Source organism: Gavialis gangeticus, unplaced genomic scaffold (assembly GCF_001723915.1).
Source record: "Gavialis gangeticus isolate Ggan-Ray unplaced genomic scaffold, GavGan_comp1, whole genome shotgun sequence".
NCBI lineage: Eukaryota > Metazoa > Chordata > Crocodylia > Gavialidae > Gavialis > Gavialis gangeticus.
The window spans coordinates 13,283,540-13,301,679 of record NW_017729029.1 but is presented as its reverse complement, the minus strand read 5'-3'; the positions used below and the strand labels follow the sequence as shown (position 1 = coordinate 13,301,679).

General features: G+C 51.4%; 1 protein-coding gene across 8 annotated transcripts in view; it reads left to right on the top strand.

The window, feature by feature from the left end:
• The window catches only part of MBNL3 (muscleblind like splicing regulator 3), a 107,871-nt gene that overhangs the window by 61,552 nt on the left and 28,179 nt on the right, over positions 1-18,140 (top strand). For 6 of the 8 annotated variants that reach the window (XR_002098265.1, XM_019521278.1, XM_019521281.1 and 3 more), the window contains 4 exons: positions 1,749-1,913; positions 11,683-11,883; positions 13,301-13,537; positions 15,689-15,742. Coding sequence is in view for 7 of the 8 variants with exons in the window: in XM_019521278.1 (XP_019376823.1) it covers positions 1,749-1,913; positions 11,683-11,883; positions 13,301-13,537; positions 15,689-15,742 (657 nt within the window). In the remaining variant the exon portion in view is untranslated. The remainder of the gene's footprint in view (positions 1-1,748; positions 1,914-11,682; positions 11,884-13,300; positions 13,538-15,688; positions 15,743-18,140) is intronic. The other 2 variants (XM_019521283.1, XM_019521284.1) reach the window with 1 other exon arrangement.

The window sequence follows — 18,140 nt, the reverse complement described above, 5'->3', positions numbered from 1 at the left end:
AGGAGGGTGGTGTAGCACTGGGACAGGCTCCCCAGAGAGGTGGTGGACTCTCCATCCTTGGAGGTTTCAAAAACCTGGCTTGACAAAGCCTTGTCTGGGATGATGTAGTTGGGGCTGGTCCTGCTTGGAGCAGGGGGTTGAACTGGATGTGACCTCCTGAGCTCCCTTCAACCCTCATTTTCTGTGATTATATGACCTGTGCCCTCCGGAGAGGCATGGGCACAGGCAGCTGCAGCCCATGTTCAAGAGCAGCAGCGATAGCTCGTATCCTCTGTGGATGGGGCCTGACGGGAGGTGCAACGGGCACTGACAGCAGGTTCCCATGTCTCTCCTCCAGGTGCTTAGCTGGACTCAGGCTCACCTGGGTTATTAACTCCTAGTAGGAGCTCGACTTTGGGTCCCTGGTTCTGAATTTGTCACTGTGCTCAATGCTGGGCTGTGGGTCTGGACGGGCTTTGTGCCCCTCCCTAGAGGACTAAAGTTTGGCAGCCAGCGTGCTTGGTTTCTGGAGCAGGCAGGGCGTTGAATCACATGGTCATGTTTTCCTTTCCTTAAAGCCAGTATTTAAGATGCAGCTGGGAACTCAGTTTCCAAAGCCAGGTTCTTGAAAAGGAGGACACCCGCCCTGGAAATGTTGTCCTCGTTATCAATAGTATTGCTGAGCAGCATAATGAAGGTAATGCTGTGCAACTAGCAGCCCCAGTGGCAGGTTGATTGCATGTGAAGCCAAGCAATGTCTGCTCATAGCCAAGGAGATGGTCTTTGCCCCAAAAAACCTCACCATCTATTGGGATCGTGATGTCTCTAAGCACGGAGCCAGAAGTGGCCTGGCGGGGAGGCCCTGTGCTTTTGACAGTGCTGTTTATATATTTGGAGCAATGCTTTTTTCCCCAGATTGTTGATATTATTGATGCTTTTCTCTGCCATTCAGAATAAGTGGAGCTAGGGCAACACCCTCCTTCCTCCTCCTCCTCTTCAGTGTTCAACCAGGCAGCATTTCACAGGTGGGAAATGGGCATGGTCACTGCAAAGGATGCAAGGGACCTAGTGGCTGTATGAAGAGTGTTAGTGGCAGTGAAGCTGTATTGTTGTTTCACATAAGGTAATGCTCTGATGGAGAAAGCATGGTTGTTTTAAACCCATCCCTGCAGTTCTCATGCTACCTTCAGCAAAGCAGCAGGCATGACTTTTGCAAATCAAATGCATTTCTCTTGATGTCACATTACCTCTTATAATGGGATCAGGTCTGAAAGGGAAGTGGGGGGAAAAGAAGGGGGGCAACCAGCCTCAGCACTTTGTTTTTAGTTCACTTCACTTTCCAGCTGCTATCCAGCAGTCTGGCACTGTGCTTGTTGGGTCCATGGACCCACAGAGCATTGGTTAAAACTAATCAAGGAAATGGGTGGCTCTTGCTGGTGTGGTGGTGTTGTTCATTCACAACAGCCACTGCAACAACATTTCTATTTGCAATAGTCTTTTGCTTATTTTTCCAAGTCTACCTTTCATCTGATCGGCTCCCTTGAACAAAACCTCCAGGGGCTTTGTGGGAGGCTTTTTCACGTGAGCAAGGTGCTACTGTAAAAATTGCACAGGTGTCTTTAAAAAAGCAAAGGGAGGGGAGAGGAGGCAGGTAGCTAACAGAAAGCTTCCATGTAGGTGCTGGCATTTGTTAGAGGCTTAGCAAGCGCGTTGTCTCCCTGGCCCCTGAGTGCTGCCTTCGCTGACATGCTGTCTCCTTTCCCTTCCAGGGTCGGTGTACTCGAGAGAACTGCAAATATCTCCACCCTCCCCCACACTTAAAAACACAGCTCGAAATCAATGGACGCAACAACCTGATCCAGCAGAAGACTGCGGCAGCCATGTTTGCACAGCAAATGCAGTTCATGCTCCCGGGCGCCCAGCTACAGCCAATTGTAAGTCACATGATGGCCGGGTCCTCTCTCTGCTGGTTCCCTCCCCGTTTCTCCTGTGCTCAGGCTCGGGCAAGAGAGCCCCTGTGGCTGCACGATGCCTCGTTGGCATCCCTGCGGGCATAAGGCACCAGCTGCATGGCTCCTGCTGTAGGCTGGAAGCTTTGAGAAAAGACTGTTACCAGCCCCAAGTCCCCTGGGAGACCTTGCAGAGTCCACAGTATACATGAATGTCCTTAAACCATCTTGGTTGACATGGTGCCCCTTGGGTGTAGCATGGAGAAAGGTCTGGCCTGGTTGTGTGAAAACTGAGTCGGATATTGGGCTCTCCCAACATCCCCGTGCAGCTTTCTGAAGCTGTTTAGTCTCCATCCTGCCATCCCTTGGCTTGTGAACCCCTTGCTTCCCAAGGTGAGGGCTGACACTGGACAAGATAAATGCAATGCAGACCCCACCTGCAGCAGTCTGCGAGCTCGCATGTTCCTCGTGGCTGACACTCCCCTGCTCCTGCTGTTGGAGCGGCTGATGTTATTTAGGAGCGTGCGGTCCAGCAAGTTAAGAGAAGAAAGAAGGTCCTGGTCCCTGATGGATGCAGGCAGTGGCTATCTTTGGTCATTGCAAATACGGTATCTAAAAAGATCTCCTTGGCTGCAACAGCGTGCACTCAAAAGCCATGACTTCCCAAGTCTCTGACCCACGCACATGCGTCTGGGGTCTGTACATGTCTCTGTGCTGGCTTCTGCTATGACTGTTTGCTCCTTGCTGGTGTTGTGGTAGTGCCTAGAAGAGCCAGAGCCCATTCTCCTGGGTGCTGGACCTGCTTGCCATTCAAAGGCAGCCCTTCCTCATGTGGCCCACAGCTGGAGGAAGAGAGAAATTTGGCTTCAGGTGCACGGATCAGTATATTGTCTTTAGGTGCCTCCCTGTAGAGGCCCAGCTGGCCTGCACTAATTAAATCCTCCTACCAAGTGTTGCCACTGCTAGCAGGCACGATGGCAAGAGATTGGCTTCTCTGCACGTAGGGGAGGGAAAACCAGGACATGTGTGTTTGGGATCTGGTTTCAGAGAAACCCTTGCTGCTTGCCCATGCGTTTCCTCCACTCGTTCAGGATGGCACAGGACTGCCCCATAGCAAGCTGGCTCTCTGGCCAGGGTGTTGCTGTGTGCCTGTGGTTATCTCTGGAGTACAGTGGGGTTGGGTGGATGGTTTATACCTATTATTATGCATGCATTTCAAAAGAAAACAAGAAGTACCTGAGTGACTTTTAGAAATGAAGATCAGACCTCGGTTTTACAGAGAGAGGGTGATTAACCACTGGCTTGGGGAAGTGGGGAATCCTCCGTCATTTCCAGGCTTGATGTCAGGACTGGTTATTGCCATAAAAATGCACTCCAAGCTCAGACAGCCGTTGTGGACTGGGTGTAGTTCTTTGGCAGGGGTGAAATCTGTGAACTAGCTGCCCTTCGAAATATCTCTGGTCTCTCTTGTTGATCTGTGATTTGATTGTGACGGTCGTTGAGATCCATGTAAGCACTGATCGCGGGTGGCACGTGCTCCCTGCTTAGAGGGATAACGGTGGCTGAACACATTATCTGGACTAAGAAGGCTGTTCCCCCAGCATGACCGACCGATGTGGTGGCAATGCCATACAGCTGGGCTAAAGACACCGAGTAAAAATGCAGAACTGAGCCGCCTCTGAACAAACGTCTCCTCCCAGTGCCCTGCGCCTTGAACAGGGAATTGATGGATGCAGAGAGAGATGCCCCAAGTTATGGCAGAGCTGGGGAACTGAACACCGATGTCCTGAGTGTTGGCGTCATGAGGTCCATGAGGGTTGTTTGGCTAAGCCCTGGTATTATATCCTCAGAGAAGGCTGGGTACCAAACAGGCTGCTGTTCCTGAAGTGAAGACCCTTTCCCCATGGTGCAGGGAGGAGAAGTTTTGTTCAGAGGCACCTCTGAAGACAAGTGAAGAGCTAGCAGCTCAATAAAGGTGCTAGAGAAGAAAGGCCTGAATTCCCAGAGAGCAATAGGGTTGGTTTCCTAGAGCCTCTCGGAGGCTGGCGTGTCCCCAGCTGGGCTTTCCGCTGCGGGGATTTTGTATTGTATTTTATGGCTCAGCTTGTGAAAACACCTTTCAATTTTCCCTTCTGGAAAGGTCACATCTTGCCCTGCTTAAAACCCAGGGGCCCAGTTCATACCTAGTACAAACTCTCTGGGGTCTCTGAAGCTGGCTGGGTTCCTTCATGGCTTCATTGCAGAAGTAACCGTAGCCAGCGAGGAGCATCCTCAGATGCTTGGTAATGCAGTGGGGGAGAAATGCATCTTGAAGGCAGAAGTGAAAAGAGGTTGTGGTTTGTTCACTTGTGGCTTCCAAGGAAAGGCCTGAAGTGAAACCTGCCGACTTCCCTTTTCCCCTCCGTGTCGCCCAAAGGGCTATTAGAGCTCGTTGGAATTCCTGCTGCCCCCCTTGGTCGCAGACCAGCAGGGCTGGCAGGGATTTGCACAGGTCACATCTGGTCCAACCCCTGCCTGAGGCAGGTTCAACCCCCTCCAAACCATCCCAGACAAATCCATGATCCTAGAAATCATTGAAGTCCTAAAGAAGTGGGCATGGAAGGGACCCATAGCAGAAAAAGGGATGGGGGAAGATGGGTGGGAACAACCAGCAAAGCCCAGAAGCAGGGGAAATACGCATGGAAGAATGAACACAGGCATCGCTATGTCTAGATCCTCCCCACCCCATGGCCGTCCAGCCTCTTCTTGCCCCTCCTCCAGTGATGGAGAGCCCACAGCGTCTCTAGGCATCTCTTGCACTGCTTCACTGGTCCCACCGCAAAGAAGTTTTCTTAGCACCAGCTTCAGGGCAGGCCTGGAATGGTTTAGAAAGAGAGGTCCACGAGAACTGCACGCCTCAACATTTTGAAGTGTGTTTCCACTCTGAAAGGCAGCCACGTAGACAGGGCACCAGAGACCTCAGGCTTGAACCATGGTACGTGGACCAGCACTGAATGCATCCTGACTGTGGACTGGCACCTAAACCAGTCTGCACCCATTTCTGACATCCCAGAGGTCATTTTCCTGCAGCATCAATACAGAGGAAGCCCCATGTTGCCATTTTAATGGAGCATCCCCTCTCCGCTCTGAATGCAGCCTGCAAACCTAGACACAGCAGTGACCAGGTGTGAATGGGCTCTTGCTTATTGAAACTCCCTGCACTGAAGTCGCTTGGGTGCTCTGCAGCAAGGCTGAGGCACATGAATGCTTTTGGTTCATTTAATCTCGTTTCAAGCCGGGCCTTCTACCGAGCTTGCTTTTCCAGCCATTCGAGTCCTGACACGAAGTGGTGAGTTTACCCAGCGCAGTGTACGTATCTCAGCCGCTGGCTGTCTCACCCCAAAGAAATCAGGCAGGTGCCAATTAAGCAGATTTCACAGTATTTAAAAAGCCTTACTGCTCGGCTGTTTTACGTGGTGGGTGATACCAAAGGCAAGTTTGGGAAACTGGAACCAAGCCTTAATTGCTGGCTTTGAGGGAAGCCAACAAGGAAGGCGTGTAGCTGCAATATGTTTTCATTTGGAGGCGGCGCGGGGGTTACATTGATATCTCTGTTACAAATGGAGGTGTGCATCTGGCGGAGATGGGGGCAGCAGCTGATCAATATGACAGACAGGTCCAATTAACACTGTCACCTGTTTCTTAGCTGTCCTATGCTTTCTGCTTGCCTTTCCGTCTTGTCAAAGCCTGCGTAGCCTGGCTTGCACCATCCTGGCAATACAGAGCGGGCATCCGAGGGGTGTCTGGGGTTGTCCTGGTCAGCTGAAGAAGCCAAGCTGTGCTTCTCTGAGCTCTGGCCGCACTAGCTCTGGTAAAGGGAGAGGCCAAGAGAGAGAGCATGGGATCTGTCCAGGCGCTTCGCTTCAGTGCCTGTCCATGCCCTGCCACTGATGTGCTGCATGGCCTTGGGTGAGGCAGCTCACCTCTTGGTGCCTCTGTTCCCCTTCTAGCCCAACCCATTTGCCTTCTGGTCTTCTGTCTTGCAGAGGCTGTGGCACCATCATGTCTGAGCGCTACCAAAAGGTGTGTCTGCATTTCATACTGGGGTTCCCACTTATTTTCAAGGTCTTCCCGTATAAGGACCAGAGGCAATGCAGTAACAAGCATTTTTGGCCCGGGTGGAGCTGGCACTGGGGCTGCATTCATCATGACCTTCTGCTGGCTTCCTGCCTTCCCCTCCCCTCCGCTTTTCTCCCCCCTTCAGCATTGATTTGCCAGCCTGAGCACGTTTTTAATTAGGCAAATTCAAAACAGCTCCCAATTTGTTAAGAAAATCAGCCCTTGCCGCGGCACAGATCAAAGTTCCCCACCAAGCGCAGCCAGCAAAGCAGAGACGCTCAGCCCCGGGACGATCAGCTCTGCCGTCTGTTTGCCATGCTCCCGTGCCCACGCGTAGCCGTGGGAGGGTCCCGTAGCAGCAGGCCACTTGCTGCATGAAGTGGAGAAACGTGCAAGGAGTGCCTGATCTCGAACGGGCCCGATCCCCGCTGCTGCGGACGGAGCCCGCGGTGCCCTGCAGGCTGGGCTCGCATCTTGGCGGGGGTGCATTTCTGCTGCTTTTCCATCCAGGTAATCTGCTACCTGCTACACTCGTACTCCTCGCCCTATCCCCCGCATCTGTGTCCTGCTGTTCTGGTCCCAGTCATGCCCCCCGCTTCCCTTCCCAGGTCCTTCTGGGTAAAGTACAGCTCCTGGGGGTATCCAAGCACCCTCGGTTCATCCATTTCTCCAGGGCTGCTGGTCTTTCCAGCCACCTTGCCCACCCTGCCGTCACGCACGGCCCAGTGCCTCGTTCGTTTTGCCCTGCTCTTGTGCTGCATGGATTTTGTTCAACCAGAGACTTAGGAAATTTAGGTGGTCCCCTCCATTGTTGTGTTCGCTTAGCTGCTAATCCCAGCCGCTCTCCCCTTTCACTGCCTTGCTGAGCAGTTGTGAAGAAGCTGGGTGCTGTCTCCACCTTGTCTTAGCTGCATCCACTTCAGCTATTTCAGATCATCTTTTTTTTTTCCTCCATCCCTTTCCTGTAATTGCTTTTATTATCAATGACCTGATCTTGCTAACTGCAGCCAGCCACTAATGCCCTGCCACCAGCCTGTAACCTGTTTCCCTTAGATTTTTAGCCTTTCTCCTACTGGCTGCACCTGCTGCATTTATTAGAGACAGCCCCAAACTTGAATGATTGCAGACCCGTTGTGCAGAAAGAAACAGATCTGCAGAGGCCGGGGCTGCGGCTCGAGCTGCATTGCTGCAGAACGTGCCAGGGGTTCTGCAGGGAATGAGCTCCCTTGAAAGACACGTGTCTACTTCCAGCATCATCTCGGCATCCTTTGGTTTGGGTTGCTGTCATCTAAAGAACTTCCCAGGTTTCCTTTGCATTTTGGAGTCCTTCAGGCCCTGAATCTCCCAGGCCCAGACCCCTGCAGGTCCCATACCCTGGCAGGCTGGAAAAGACTCAGCATATCAGTGATGAATCAGAGCTGTTATGGGGATATACTTGATCTGAAGCCCATTTAGCCTCAACTCAAAAGCCCTTGCAAGCCAGATAGGCTGTATTGTCTTGCACACTCAGAGTGCTCACAAGCCCTTTTATAAACCACGTTGATGAGTAGACCCAGTTCAGGAGCAAGTTAGGATTTTTCCTGTGCTTTAAACCAAGCTAAAGGGTTTGGACCAGACCTGCAGGGGAGTGCATTCAAAAGCTGCACTGTACTGCTGCCATTAGTGTTACTGGGAAAGTCTGAGCTTTGTCCCCATGTCCTGCACTAAAATTGCCCTCTCCTAGGTCTTGGAGCAGCAGGTTTTACCAGGGCCTAGCTGCCTGTGTGCTGAAGGAACATAAAAGGATATAGCACGTAGGTAAAATGGACTGTGGACACAGCCTTGTGGCCTGCCCTGCTTTGCAGGGGATGAAGACAGTGCCTGGATGATGGGGTCAGGGAGTAGAGTACGGATCTGGGGTTTAGTACCACCGAAGTAGCAGTTCCCATCCGGCATCACCAGCATACAGTGAAGTTGCCAGGAGTGGATCCCAAAGTGGACCCAAGTGTCACAGCAAGGAGCAGCCCCCTTCCCATCAGTGGGAGTTCCCAGCGCAAGGCAGGGAGATGGGGCCGGCAACCAGAAAAACCACCGTCAGTCCTGATGGCCTTTTCCTGGATTGATCTCCTGTTGATTTTTGAGGCCCCCACTTCTTATTTGCATTGCAAACCCTGTGGGCTTGGCAGTGTCAGCAGCTGCTCTGGTCGCCAGCCCACAGAGAGGCCTCATAGAGGGCTGCAGAGAAGGAGAGGCTGTGGCTGGGATTTGTACTGGAAGCCGAGGCTGTGGCTTGCTCCCAGCAGCTGGAGGAGAGCTGGCACCAGGCGAGCAGCAGGAGAAAAGCAAGCGTGAAGCTCCCGAGGTTCAATCTGCACCCCAGGGCAGGGCAGGGGAGAGCAGCCGCATTCAGTAAGTGGCACCGGGGCGTCAAACTGACACAGGCAGAGGACATGGCTGGAGAACCTTGAGACCAGGACTGAGCCAAGCCAGCACGTATGCTGCGGCCTCCCTCCCACACGCATGTGTTTGGGGGTTGCTCCCGGCCAGATGAGCTCTGTTGGGCAGGGCAGGATCCAGGAGGATGCGCTTGTACCTCCCTTTGATTCCTGCTCCACCCAAAGCTTAACGCTAGCTGGCAGGAGCAGGGGCATTCGTAGTCAGGCAGCAATGACCATTGACTTCACGGCTGATTGTCATCTACCTCTTCGTTCCACTCACGTGAACAACCCTCTCATCTTTTTACTGGTGTTGATGCTCAGCCAATCAAGCTCACCTTTGTTCTGCCAACCTGATGTCTGTTGGCTGCTCCTGGTCATGGAGCTCCTATTTCACAGCCCTGCTGGCTGTTTTTAACTCGTTCCTATGAAGTTCTGCTTGTTTTTGCTTCAGTCAAACTGACTAATAGAGCCCTAGACTGCTAGCACATTAGTAAATCTTCTAGTTTATTTTTAACCAGAGGAAAATAGGTGTTGTTTTATGTGTGATGATGCATCTCGCCCTCTGCACCTCCCCTTGTTAAAATCCTGGATGTATCCATGGTGGCATGACACCACTTCTGTATTGCCCTGATGTCGGGATTCCTCAGGGCTCCGGGAAGGGCACCTGACATGTCTGGTATCACATCCCCGCTAAGGGTCAGCAAGTAGACCAAGGAAGTGGCTGGAGGGGATCATGCCCCAGTGCCACTCTCTGCCTTGGAAATTTTGTGCTCAGGACACTTGAGGCAAGCTCCTTTGCCTAAATGGCATCTGCCAAGCAGAGCAGGAACAAGTGGGCAGCGCTTGCTTCTTGACAGTGGCCCCAGGCTGATTGGGAAGTGGTGGATGTAGAGCCGGCTCGGCCAGCCCTTGACCTCCTGGAGTGCAGCCTAATCCTACCGCGCAGGCAGGCGGGGAAGTTTGGGCCACCATGCAGGAGTGGGTGCATCGGGCGAGCTCGGACAGCTCGTGGCAGGTGCCCACCCAATGTGGTGAGAACCAGCCAGGCTCTGAGCTTCTGAAAATAGCTTTGACCACGCAAATGATGACAGCTGTTCAGCAGACGCCAGTCTAATTGCTAGCGCTTGCCTTGAGGAGCAGGCTGCAATGCTTGCCGACTTCCTGCTGACCTGCACAGCTCTTTGGGTGGGGGAAGCTGAGTATGTTAAGACTTTAAAGAGCTTTTCCAGCAACAAAGGGTGTAATGGTGCTTGGGAGCCCCAGGGAAGTGCTCAGGGAAAGCGAGTGATTTCATAAAGGGCTGCGTGCTCGAGCTTTTAATAACTCCACTCTTCCATCGACGTACCAGGTCCTGGATCGGGCACCAGCACTGCTGAGGCCCTCGGGGAGAAAACTGGGAGTGCCTCTCGGTGAGAGAGGATTATTCAGTGCTGCCAGATCGAAGGGGACTGCTTCCCTGACTTGGTTGCTGGATACGATCCTTTTGAGAGAAGTGCAGGGCATATTTGGGAATGAGCACTCAACCCCTTCTTCATCCCAGAGAAGATGCTCTCCCGCCGTGGGGAGCTGCAGTCTTTCTGGGGACTGCTGGGTTGAGAATATAGGCACTGTGTGGCTGGGCGCAGGAGAGGAAATAATTTATTCCAGTTCAAATCATCTAGGTGTTTCCTAGCCCGGGAGAGTGGTGATAGGAGGAGCTGGCAAGTTGCACAACATACGCGTGCGGCTTCTTTCAGACCCCTTCATGACTGAGAGAGCGAGCGTAAAAATAAATCTGGAGACATCTGCTGATGGAGGCACCCCTGTGATTTCTGGCATCCTTTTGCAAGCGGGCTCGCTCTCTGCGGCTGAACGGGGAATTCGAGCCGCCTGAAGTGGAATGCAAATTTCTGACTGTGCAAAGAGGGCTTTTGTTGCAACCCCGACTTTACACTGGAGACGGACACGGAGAAGGATAATGCCAATGGTGGCAGTGACAAGCTACATGCTGCCATAGCTCTGGCCCTAATCCAAGGCCGTTGCCAGCTGAGGGCCCAATTTGAGTGCAGATTCTTTTGACATCGATTGTTTTATTTTATGCGTGGAGGAAGGGGCTGGCATGGTCCTGAGAGAGTTGTAAGGCTGCACAAGTGCATAGTGCATCCGTGCTAGTAACGACCCGTGGTTGTGGCCAAATGATTCATACGTAATGGCAGGAAATTTCTATGTGCTGCGGGAGCAGTGTCGAGTGCTGAGACAGCAGGAGGGTGGATGGCAGCGCTGCAGTTCAGCTCAGAAACATTGCCTCAGTGTGCCCCAGACGGCGTGGTACCACTGTGTAGGAACCGGACACAAAAATAGCCTCCCCCGTTACTAAAATGAAGCTGTTTCTGGGGCAAAATAGAGTAGGTCTTAACTTCAAGCAAGCAAATCATCCCACTGAATTTGGTCAAACTATTCAGCAAGCAGCTGCTTTACACCCTCGTTAGATGTGTGCATAAAGAAGGCAATGACTGGTATCCTTGCTGGTATTGCTGCAGGCATCCAAGTAGGCAGAATAGAAATACCCAAGATGGAAAATGGCCTGGGTACTTTTGATAACAACCCAGTGTCCCTGGCCAGAAACTGCTGTAGGGTCTTTCATGGCCAAGTGCAGCCAAGACCTTTGTTTCATATCTCACACAGAAAACCATCGCCTTTTGCTGCCAGCCTTCTGGTGCACTGCCTTCGTCCTGGCTTGGGAGGAGAAGTGCCACCCACGGTCAGCGAGGCAATGCAGCATGGGGTAGAGATACCCATGCTAGATTTAAATGAGCTATATCGGGGTTCAGAAGCAGTCTAGCCATGGCAGCAAACAAGTTTCCTCATGTCCTCCCCTGAGTGTGTAGGATGGGTGCACCAAAGAGGGTGAATTCACTGGGGTGCGATGCCTGGTTAACGTGGCTTTGCTCTCTTTGCCAGCATGGGTTCTTAATTAGGTCATTAAACTTAGAAAGGTCATGGGTACGTGTTGTTCTTACAAGTCAAGATGCCTTGTGGTCAGAGTGAGTCACGTGTCTGTGAGTCAGTAGGAATGAGTGGATCCCTGCAAAATGGCCATAAATGAATTAAGTGCAGAGCAGAACATCTCGGTGTTGCTAATCACGCTGTCTGAAGGCACGTTTGGTGTTACGCACTAGCCTTCCACGGGCCAAAACTAACACTGGGCACCATGGTAACACTTTTATCTCCTTTTTTGTCTTTTTTTTTCTTACCTACAGACTACGTTTCCTGTGACTCCATCGCTTGCAACAAGTCCCACCATGGCTTTTAGTCCCTACCTAAGTCATGTTTCTCCTGGGATGGGCTTGGTCCCTGCAGAGCTTTTACCAAATACGCCTGTCCTGGTGTCCGGAAATCCTACTGTTACAGTGCCAGGAGGCTCTGCTGGTCAGAAACTGATGCGTACGGATAAACTGGAGGTATTTGGACTATGAGATATAATGCTGTTTGATGGTGGGGAGGGGGTAGACACCAGCAGACATTAGCCGTGCCAGCCTGAGACCCAAATGGGTGATGCAGCCCAAGGCAGAACTTCCCTTCCAGTGAGTTAGGCTGGACATGTGTCACCATAACAGTGTGGTCAGGGAGGAAGCGATGGCCACTACCCTGAACTCGAGCAGGACCTGATCCTGGCCCCCTGGAAACCCATGGAAAGACACTCCCTGAGGTCTTGGTTCGGGTTCTGGGAAGCAGGAGGTGAGAGGTGGCCGGCTGGTGATGGGAATAGTGGAGATGTATAACACTAAATAAACACGTTGAGTGTAAAAGCATCTTTTCCTAATTAGAAAAAAAAACAAACCAACAACCTAGGGAGGTCAGTCCTTATCTAGGTGAGCAATGTTGGGGAGCTGTCAGCTGCAGTCCTAGCAGATGCACTGTGACTGTTTGAGACCTAGAGAGTGGACTGAAATAGGGCATAGGAAACCAGGGCGGATCTGGGCTGATCCAGGCATGCCGTCAGGGATGGGGAGATGTCACTCAGGACGCCAGTGTAAGATGCTGTACCTTCAAAGACCTCGCACCTGTATACTGCCCCGTTGGTTGCTTTTCCAGCCTGCTACATGCCTTCTGCTCGCTGAGCATGTAACCTGCACCACACTCTGCCGGTCTGATTTATCCCACCCGCCCACAGGGCAGCTGGATTTCTGCCTGGCGTATCCCCTTGCGATTCTTCTCAGTTCAGGCCACCTGCCAGGGCCTTCGGATGGAAACATTGCTGTCGGCTGTTGACGTTTTCCTGCTCAGAGCTTAAGGCCTTGTCAGTGGGTCACCAAGCTGGTGATTCTGGCAACAGCTTAAAGAGCGTATCGTCAGGTCAGGATGAGCTAGGATCGGGCACTGCACGAGTCAGAGTTCAGCCCATTCCCAGGAGAGAGCCTTCCCCCTGCCCTTGCTTTTGGCACATTTAGCGTGTTGCTTGAGACTGCTTCTTTTAACCCAGAGTTTTAAACCGTGTGACCTCAGTAGGTTAAAATGGCAGAGACATTAATATAAAGCATAGCACACAGCGAGGGATGAAGTACTGGCCCCTTGCAGCCAGTGACTTTGCTGGGCTAAAGCGTCACCCAGGACGCTTTCTATTGTGCACATACACTGCTCCATACTTCCCATTGCATTCATTAGCGCTCTTAGGTACCTTGCATTGGGACTGATTTTGAGTAGTCCCTGCTCACGAGTCGCCCACCCTCAGTGCTCCTGAACGTGAGCAAGGTTGAGTAGGATCAGGACCCAGCCTCTGATGACTGTCACGTGTCCCGCTTTGTTGACGCCCTTCGACAAAGATGCTGAGCGAAGGGTAACTAACCGTTGTACTCAATTATGTGACTTTCTTTTAAGGTTTGCCGAGAGTTTCAGCGTGGAAATTGCACACGTGGTGAGAACGATTGCCGTTACGCTCACCCAATAGATATTGCAATGATAGACACAAATGAAAATACTGTTACAGTTTGCATGGATTACATCAAAGGGCGATGCTCTAGGGAGAAATGCAAGTACTTTCACCCCCCTGCACACCTGCAAGCCAAAATCAAAGCAGCTCAACACCAGGTGAACCAGACAGCTGCAGCTGCAATGGTAAGGGCATGACTGACCATATCGAACCGTAGAGCCATTGCTAAAAGGTTTTATTTGTGCAATAAGTTGAAAAGCAGTGCAAAGCATTTGGAAGAGGCTTAATGATGAGCTGAGAGTGTGTGCAGTATGAATACCATCTCTCCACCCCTTCATTGTAATCATTGTGGCATGATGCACTGAATGATGCATCACATCTCATTGTTTAGGGGCGAGATGACAAAGCACGTGCTCTTCCGCCAGGATGTTCTGGGGTGAAACACAGCGGAGATTAACACAGCATCAGGAAGAATGAATTACAATCATCCCAAATAGCTAGCAATCAACCCAGTCTAACACAAGGAGTAAAATCATGGCCCAGCGACATCAGTGGGGACGAGATGTCTCCTACTGAGTCTAGAAAAATCAAGCAGCCCTGTGCCTTTTCTGGGGGTCAGACCTGTGAAGTGAGGAGCACCTCCAGCCCAGGTGATAGTTGTACAGTGCCACCTCCCAGGCGCTGGGTGCCTTTGAACTTCAGTTACTGCTCCCCAAACCAGCACAGCAACAGGTAGAGGACAGAAGGCAGGTCAAGGGATTCCCATCATTGCCGGCTTGTGCAAATGCATGTAGCCCCATTGACTTAGTGGAACTGCATCTGTTGGCATCACCTTCCTCAGTGCATTTAAAAAGGCAGCCAAGTCCTAGTTGCAGGGAGGAGCTGATTGGGGGCTGGGACAGTTATTGCTGTGTAAATTCCTGTGTGGAAAATGAATATTTCAAAAGGCGCTGGACTCTTGCCAGTTCAGAAATTCTCACGATATAAGGCTGATGGGGTTTTACTGAATCACTTTCCCTGCAGAAAGCAGGACCGGTGTTTTCCATCCAAGATGAAACAAAGACTGGGCTTAATAATCTTTCAGGCATCAAGCAATGTTCATGCTGTGCCCTTAGTTGTATAAATAAAACAGCTATCCTTCTGGTAGGATCAGTCATACCTGGAAAGGCTTATGAGGAACTGATTGATGCTATGGGGTTTCTCTGGCCTGCACGGCTTATTTGCAAGAAGAGAAGGGAGTAGCAGCTCCTTCGTGTTATTTCTGTTGTTGTTGGAAGAAACAGCTTTACTTCAGTCTAAGTCTTGGGAAACCTTCTGAAAGGAGAACCCCCATGTTCATGACACATGAAGTTTTACTTTCCGCTAATTCCCTGGGACACTGATACTTAACTGAAGCCAATGTGTGTTTTATTTATGCTCCTGGCTTCTGTCAAAAATGTAATTAACCCTATTTGTGTGCCATTAACTAGAACCTTTAAAATATTTATTGATTGCATGTTGCAACACCCTGGCTACCAAAACAGTTTATATTATTCATTAACCTCTCAAGGTTTGATGCATTTATTGTATCTGTTGAGTCGAACACTTTGAGAAGGGAAGAATGGGGTCTGATCTTCCATCAGGAATCATGTGCGACACAGATCAGCTTAATAATCCCTTGGCACATAGATTTGGGATCCACTCAAGACTAAGTAGGTTAGGGAGGTATCTCTGGAAGGCCTGAGTTTGCAGACGCTTACCCCACTCGGCCTGGTCCGACTCCACACAAGGTTTCCTGTTCAAATCAAGGGAGTGTAATTGGGTTATTGGTCTCCAGATTGGGACAGCACACAAGCAGGTGTGGGATTAGGGATGCTTCCCTTGCTGTGGACTCGTGTGTATTAAGTAGATGCAGAAATCAGCCTGAGGTCCAGCCAGCCAGTCCTTATACTTGAATAATGCATTCCAATACTATTTTATTTTTATAGCAAAACCCCTGCTAAACCTGCTAGTTCTTAAAGTATTTATAGCCTGGTAGGTGGTGAGTCACAGTGCCATTATTTTAGATCAAACGCTAAATCCACCATCCATGAGGGTATTTCTTTTGCCTCGAAGCTTCCTGAGATAAACCAGCTGACTAATAGAGCTAGTCCGATTCATGCTAGCGACCGCCCCGTGTTGTGCATGCCTGGTCTTTTTAATATGTTGTATAATGCATTCATTTTTTTTTTTTTCTCTTCACCTCTCCACAATGTTGCTCTCCTTTTGACGCACCTTTTGCTTGCTGTTTTTTGTTGTTATGCTTGAAATCCCCCTTTGGCCCATTGCCATCATGTGCTCGCTGCCTGCTAATTAAGACTCAGCCAGCTGTCAGATCACTGAAGCGACCCCTCGAGGCAACCTTTGACCTGGTACTTGGACCTTTCACCTTCTTGCTTTGCACGTAACCATCTTAGACTGCCTGAACGCTTTTCTCATTTGTTGTTTTGTGTTGACGCATCAGGAGACTGCCCATCGCGATCGGAAATGTTACGCCATGCTTTCCGACGTGCCGGTCCATGCCAAAGCGATACATCTCCCTGCACAGGCATTTGGAAACTGTTAACGAGCTGAGCTTTTCTTCAGGAAGCCCAGATGCAGTTGGGAGCTGTTTAATTATCACCCTGTTTTCAATCAGCCTGTTTTCAAACAGCAGCAGCTGGGGCATGGTGGACGGCGGTGCCTTAGCTGGATGCCTTTCACACCTCAGGCCTGAAACGCGCCAGAGGTGTCAGAGGAATCTCATAGAACAAGACAGGGATGCCACTCACACCACGGTTGTCCAGGGTCTGGCTGCTTTTCCATTAGAAGCCCTAATAGCTGAGGCTTGTCTGGGCATTGCCAATGGCTTCCCCTTGGCACTTCTGTTCTGTGCACAGGTTGTACGGCAAGATGATCATTTTGGTATAAATGTGGGGAGGGCTGCGGCACATAACCGATGAGGAGAGACTGATTTAGTCTGCAGAAGAGAAAACGGAGGGGCATGTGATAGCAGCCTTCACCTCCCTGCGCAAGGTTGCAAAGAGGATGGAGCTGAGCTGGTCTCATTGGGGGCAGATGACAGGACAAGGAGCAATGGGCTCAAGCTGCAGCAAGGGAAGTTGAGGTTGGATATTAGGAAAAATTTTCTCACGAGGAGGGTAGTAAAGCACTGGAACAGGTTACCCAGAGAGGTGGTGCAGTCTCCATCCTTGGCTGGGATGATGTAGTTGCTGCTGGTCCTGCTTGGAGCAGGGGGTTGGACTAGAAGTGACCTCCTGAGGTCCCTTTAACCCTCATTTTCTATGATTCAGTGAGGGAGAGGGGTGGGTTGATTGGGGTTTTTTTTTTTAAAATCACTTTCACCATGTTTTGAATTTCCAAAAACTTGCAGCGGCCAGCCACCCGCACTGGGGCACTGTGATAGCCGCCGCTGCACCCGCGCTCGCCAGACCAGTGCTGCGGCAAGTGTAAAAGGCACCGCTCCTTTGGAGCTGGGCTAGGACCATGCTAGCTGGCCAGCAAAACAAACAGGAAACCCACAAACCGCTGCTCTTTCCCTTGGGAAGGAGGGATCCCATCCAGATTGACAGAGCTCAGATTTCAAACTGTGCACACACGTGATGACGGCACATCGGCACAGAGATGCACTTAAGCAGCAGGCTGCCACTTTACCAGTGGGACATGCTAGGAGTTTATGTGGGTCTCCCACTATATGACCCACAAGTTGGAGCAAAAGCTCCTCAGACCAACCCTGGGTGGGGGGGCAGAGGGGTCCACCATGTCCAATGTCCTCAAGGCTCAGGATGCAGCAGGAGACTCCCAGGCCTGCTGCATGCTGCAGTCTCCCTAATGGTGTTTCCAGAATGCTGCAAGGACAGCAAAAAGACTCACCTGACCTCTGCCATTTTGGGGCTCAAATAAAAAAGTTCCTTCCAGGTCTCCCAGAACAGGCCATGGGTGAGACCTGCAGCGTCCCAGAAACCCAGCTGCTGCAAGGAGAGAGGGCAGGACGGGCACAGAGAGCCCAGGGCTCGACACGCGGGGCATGCATTCAACATGTTGCCACAGGAGCCACTCCATGCAGTCCCCCTGGCAGGAGGCACCTCCCTAGCCCTTCACAGCATGCACTGGTCCTCCTCTTCCTCCTGTGTGTTGTTCATCGCCTCCAGTTGCATAGTCCCCTTCCCAGTGGGGGGAAGGTATTGAGGTCACTGCCCTCGAAAGCTGTTTGTTCAGCCTTTCTAGTAGCTGGGATGTGAGCCTGTTTATCTAAACCCTCTCTGGAGTGAGTCCTCCAGCAGCGGTTGTGTAATTTTAGGGGGCAAGGTCCTTTCAGGGGTTTTGAAAGACTTGGAGTTTGGGCTTAAAGGAACTCCCTTAGCGCAGCTGTCAGGGGCACACAGTCACGGTATCGGGGCCAAGCCACGGTCCCCGAGCCTAGCAGTCCACGGGCGGCAGTACAGGGCAGGCAGCATCAGGCTTGACTTTCCCTATCAGCATGACAGCACCAGTGTCTGTGCAAAGCAGCATGTCCTGCGGCCATGATCGTCACTGGAGGTGCCCAGAGGCTCTCAAGCTCTGCCGTGACACCGAGGCAATGCTGTCCTCTCTGCATCGGCACTCAAGGCCAGGAGAAGGGGTTCTGGTAAAAGCAACCCCTCGCAGCGATCATTGGAAACCCAGGTCGGGAGCCCTTGAGACTTTAAAGACCTAGTCCCACTTCTCATGAGACCCAGCCCTGAGCAACTTGTCCATCTGAGCTCCAGTTTGGTCAGCATGTCTCTTAAC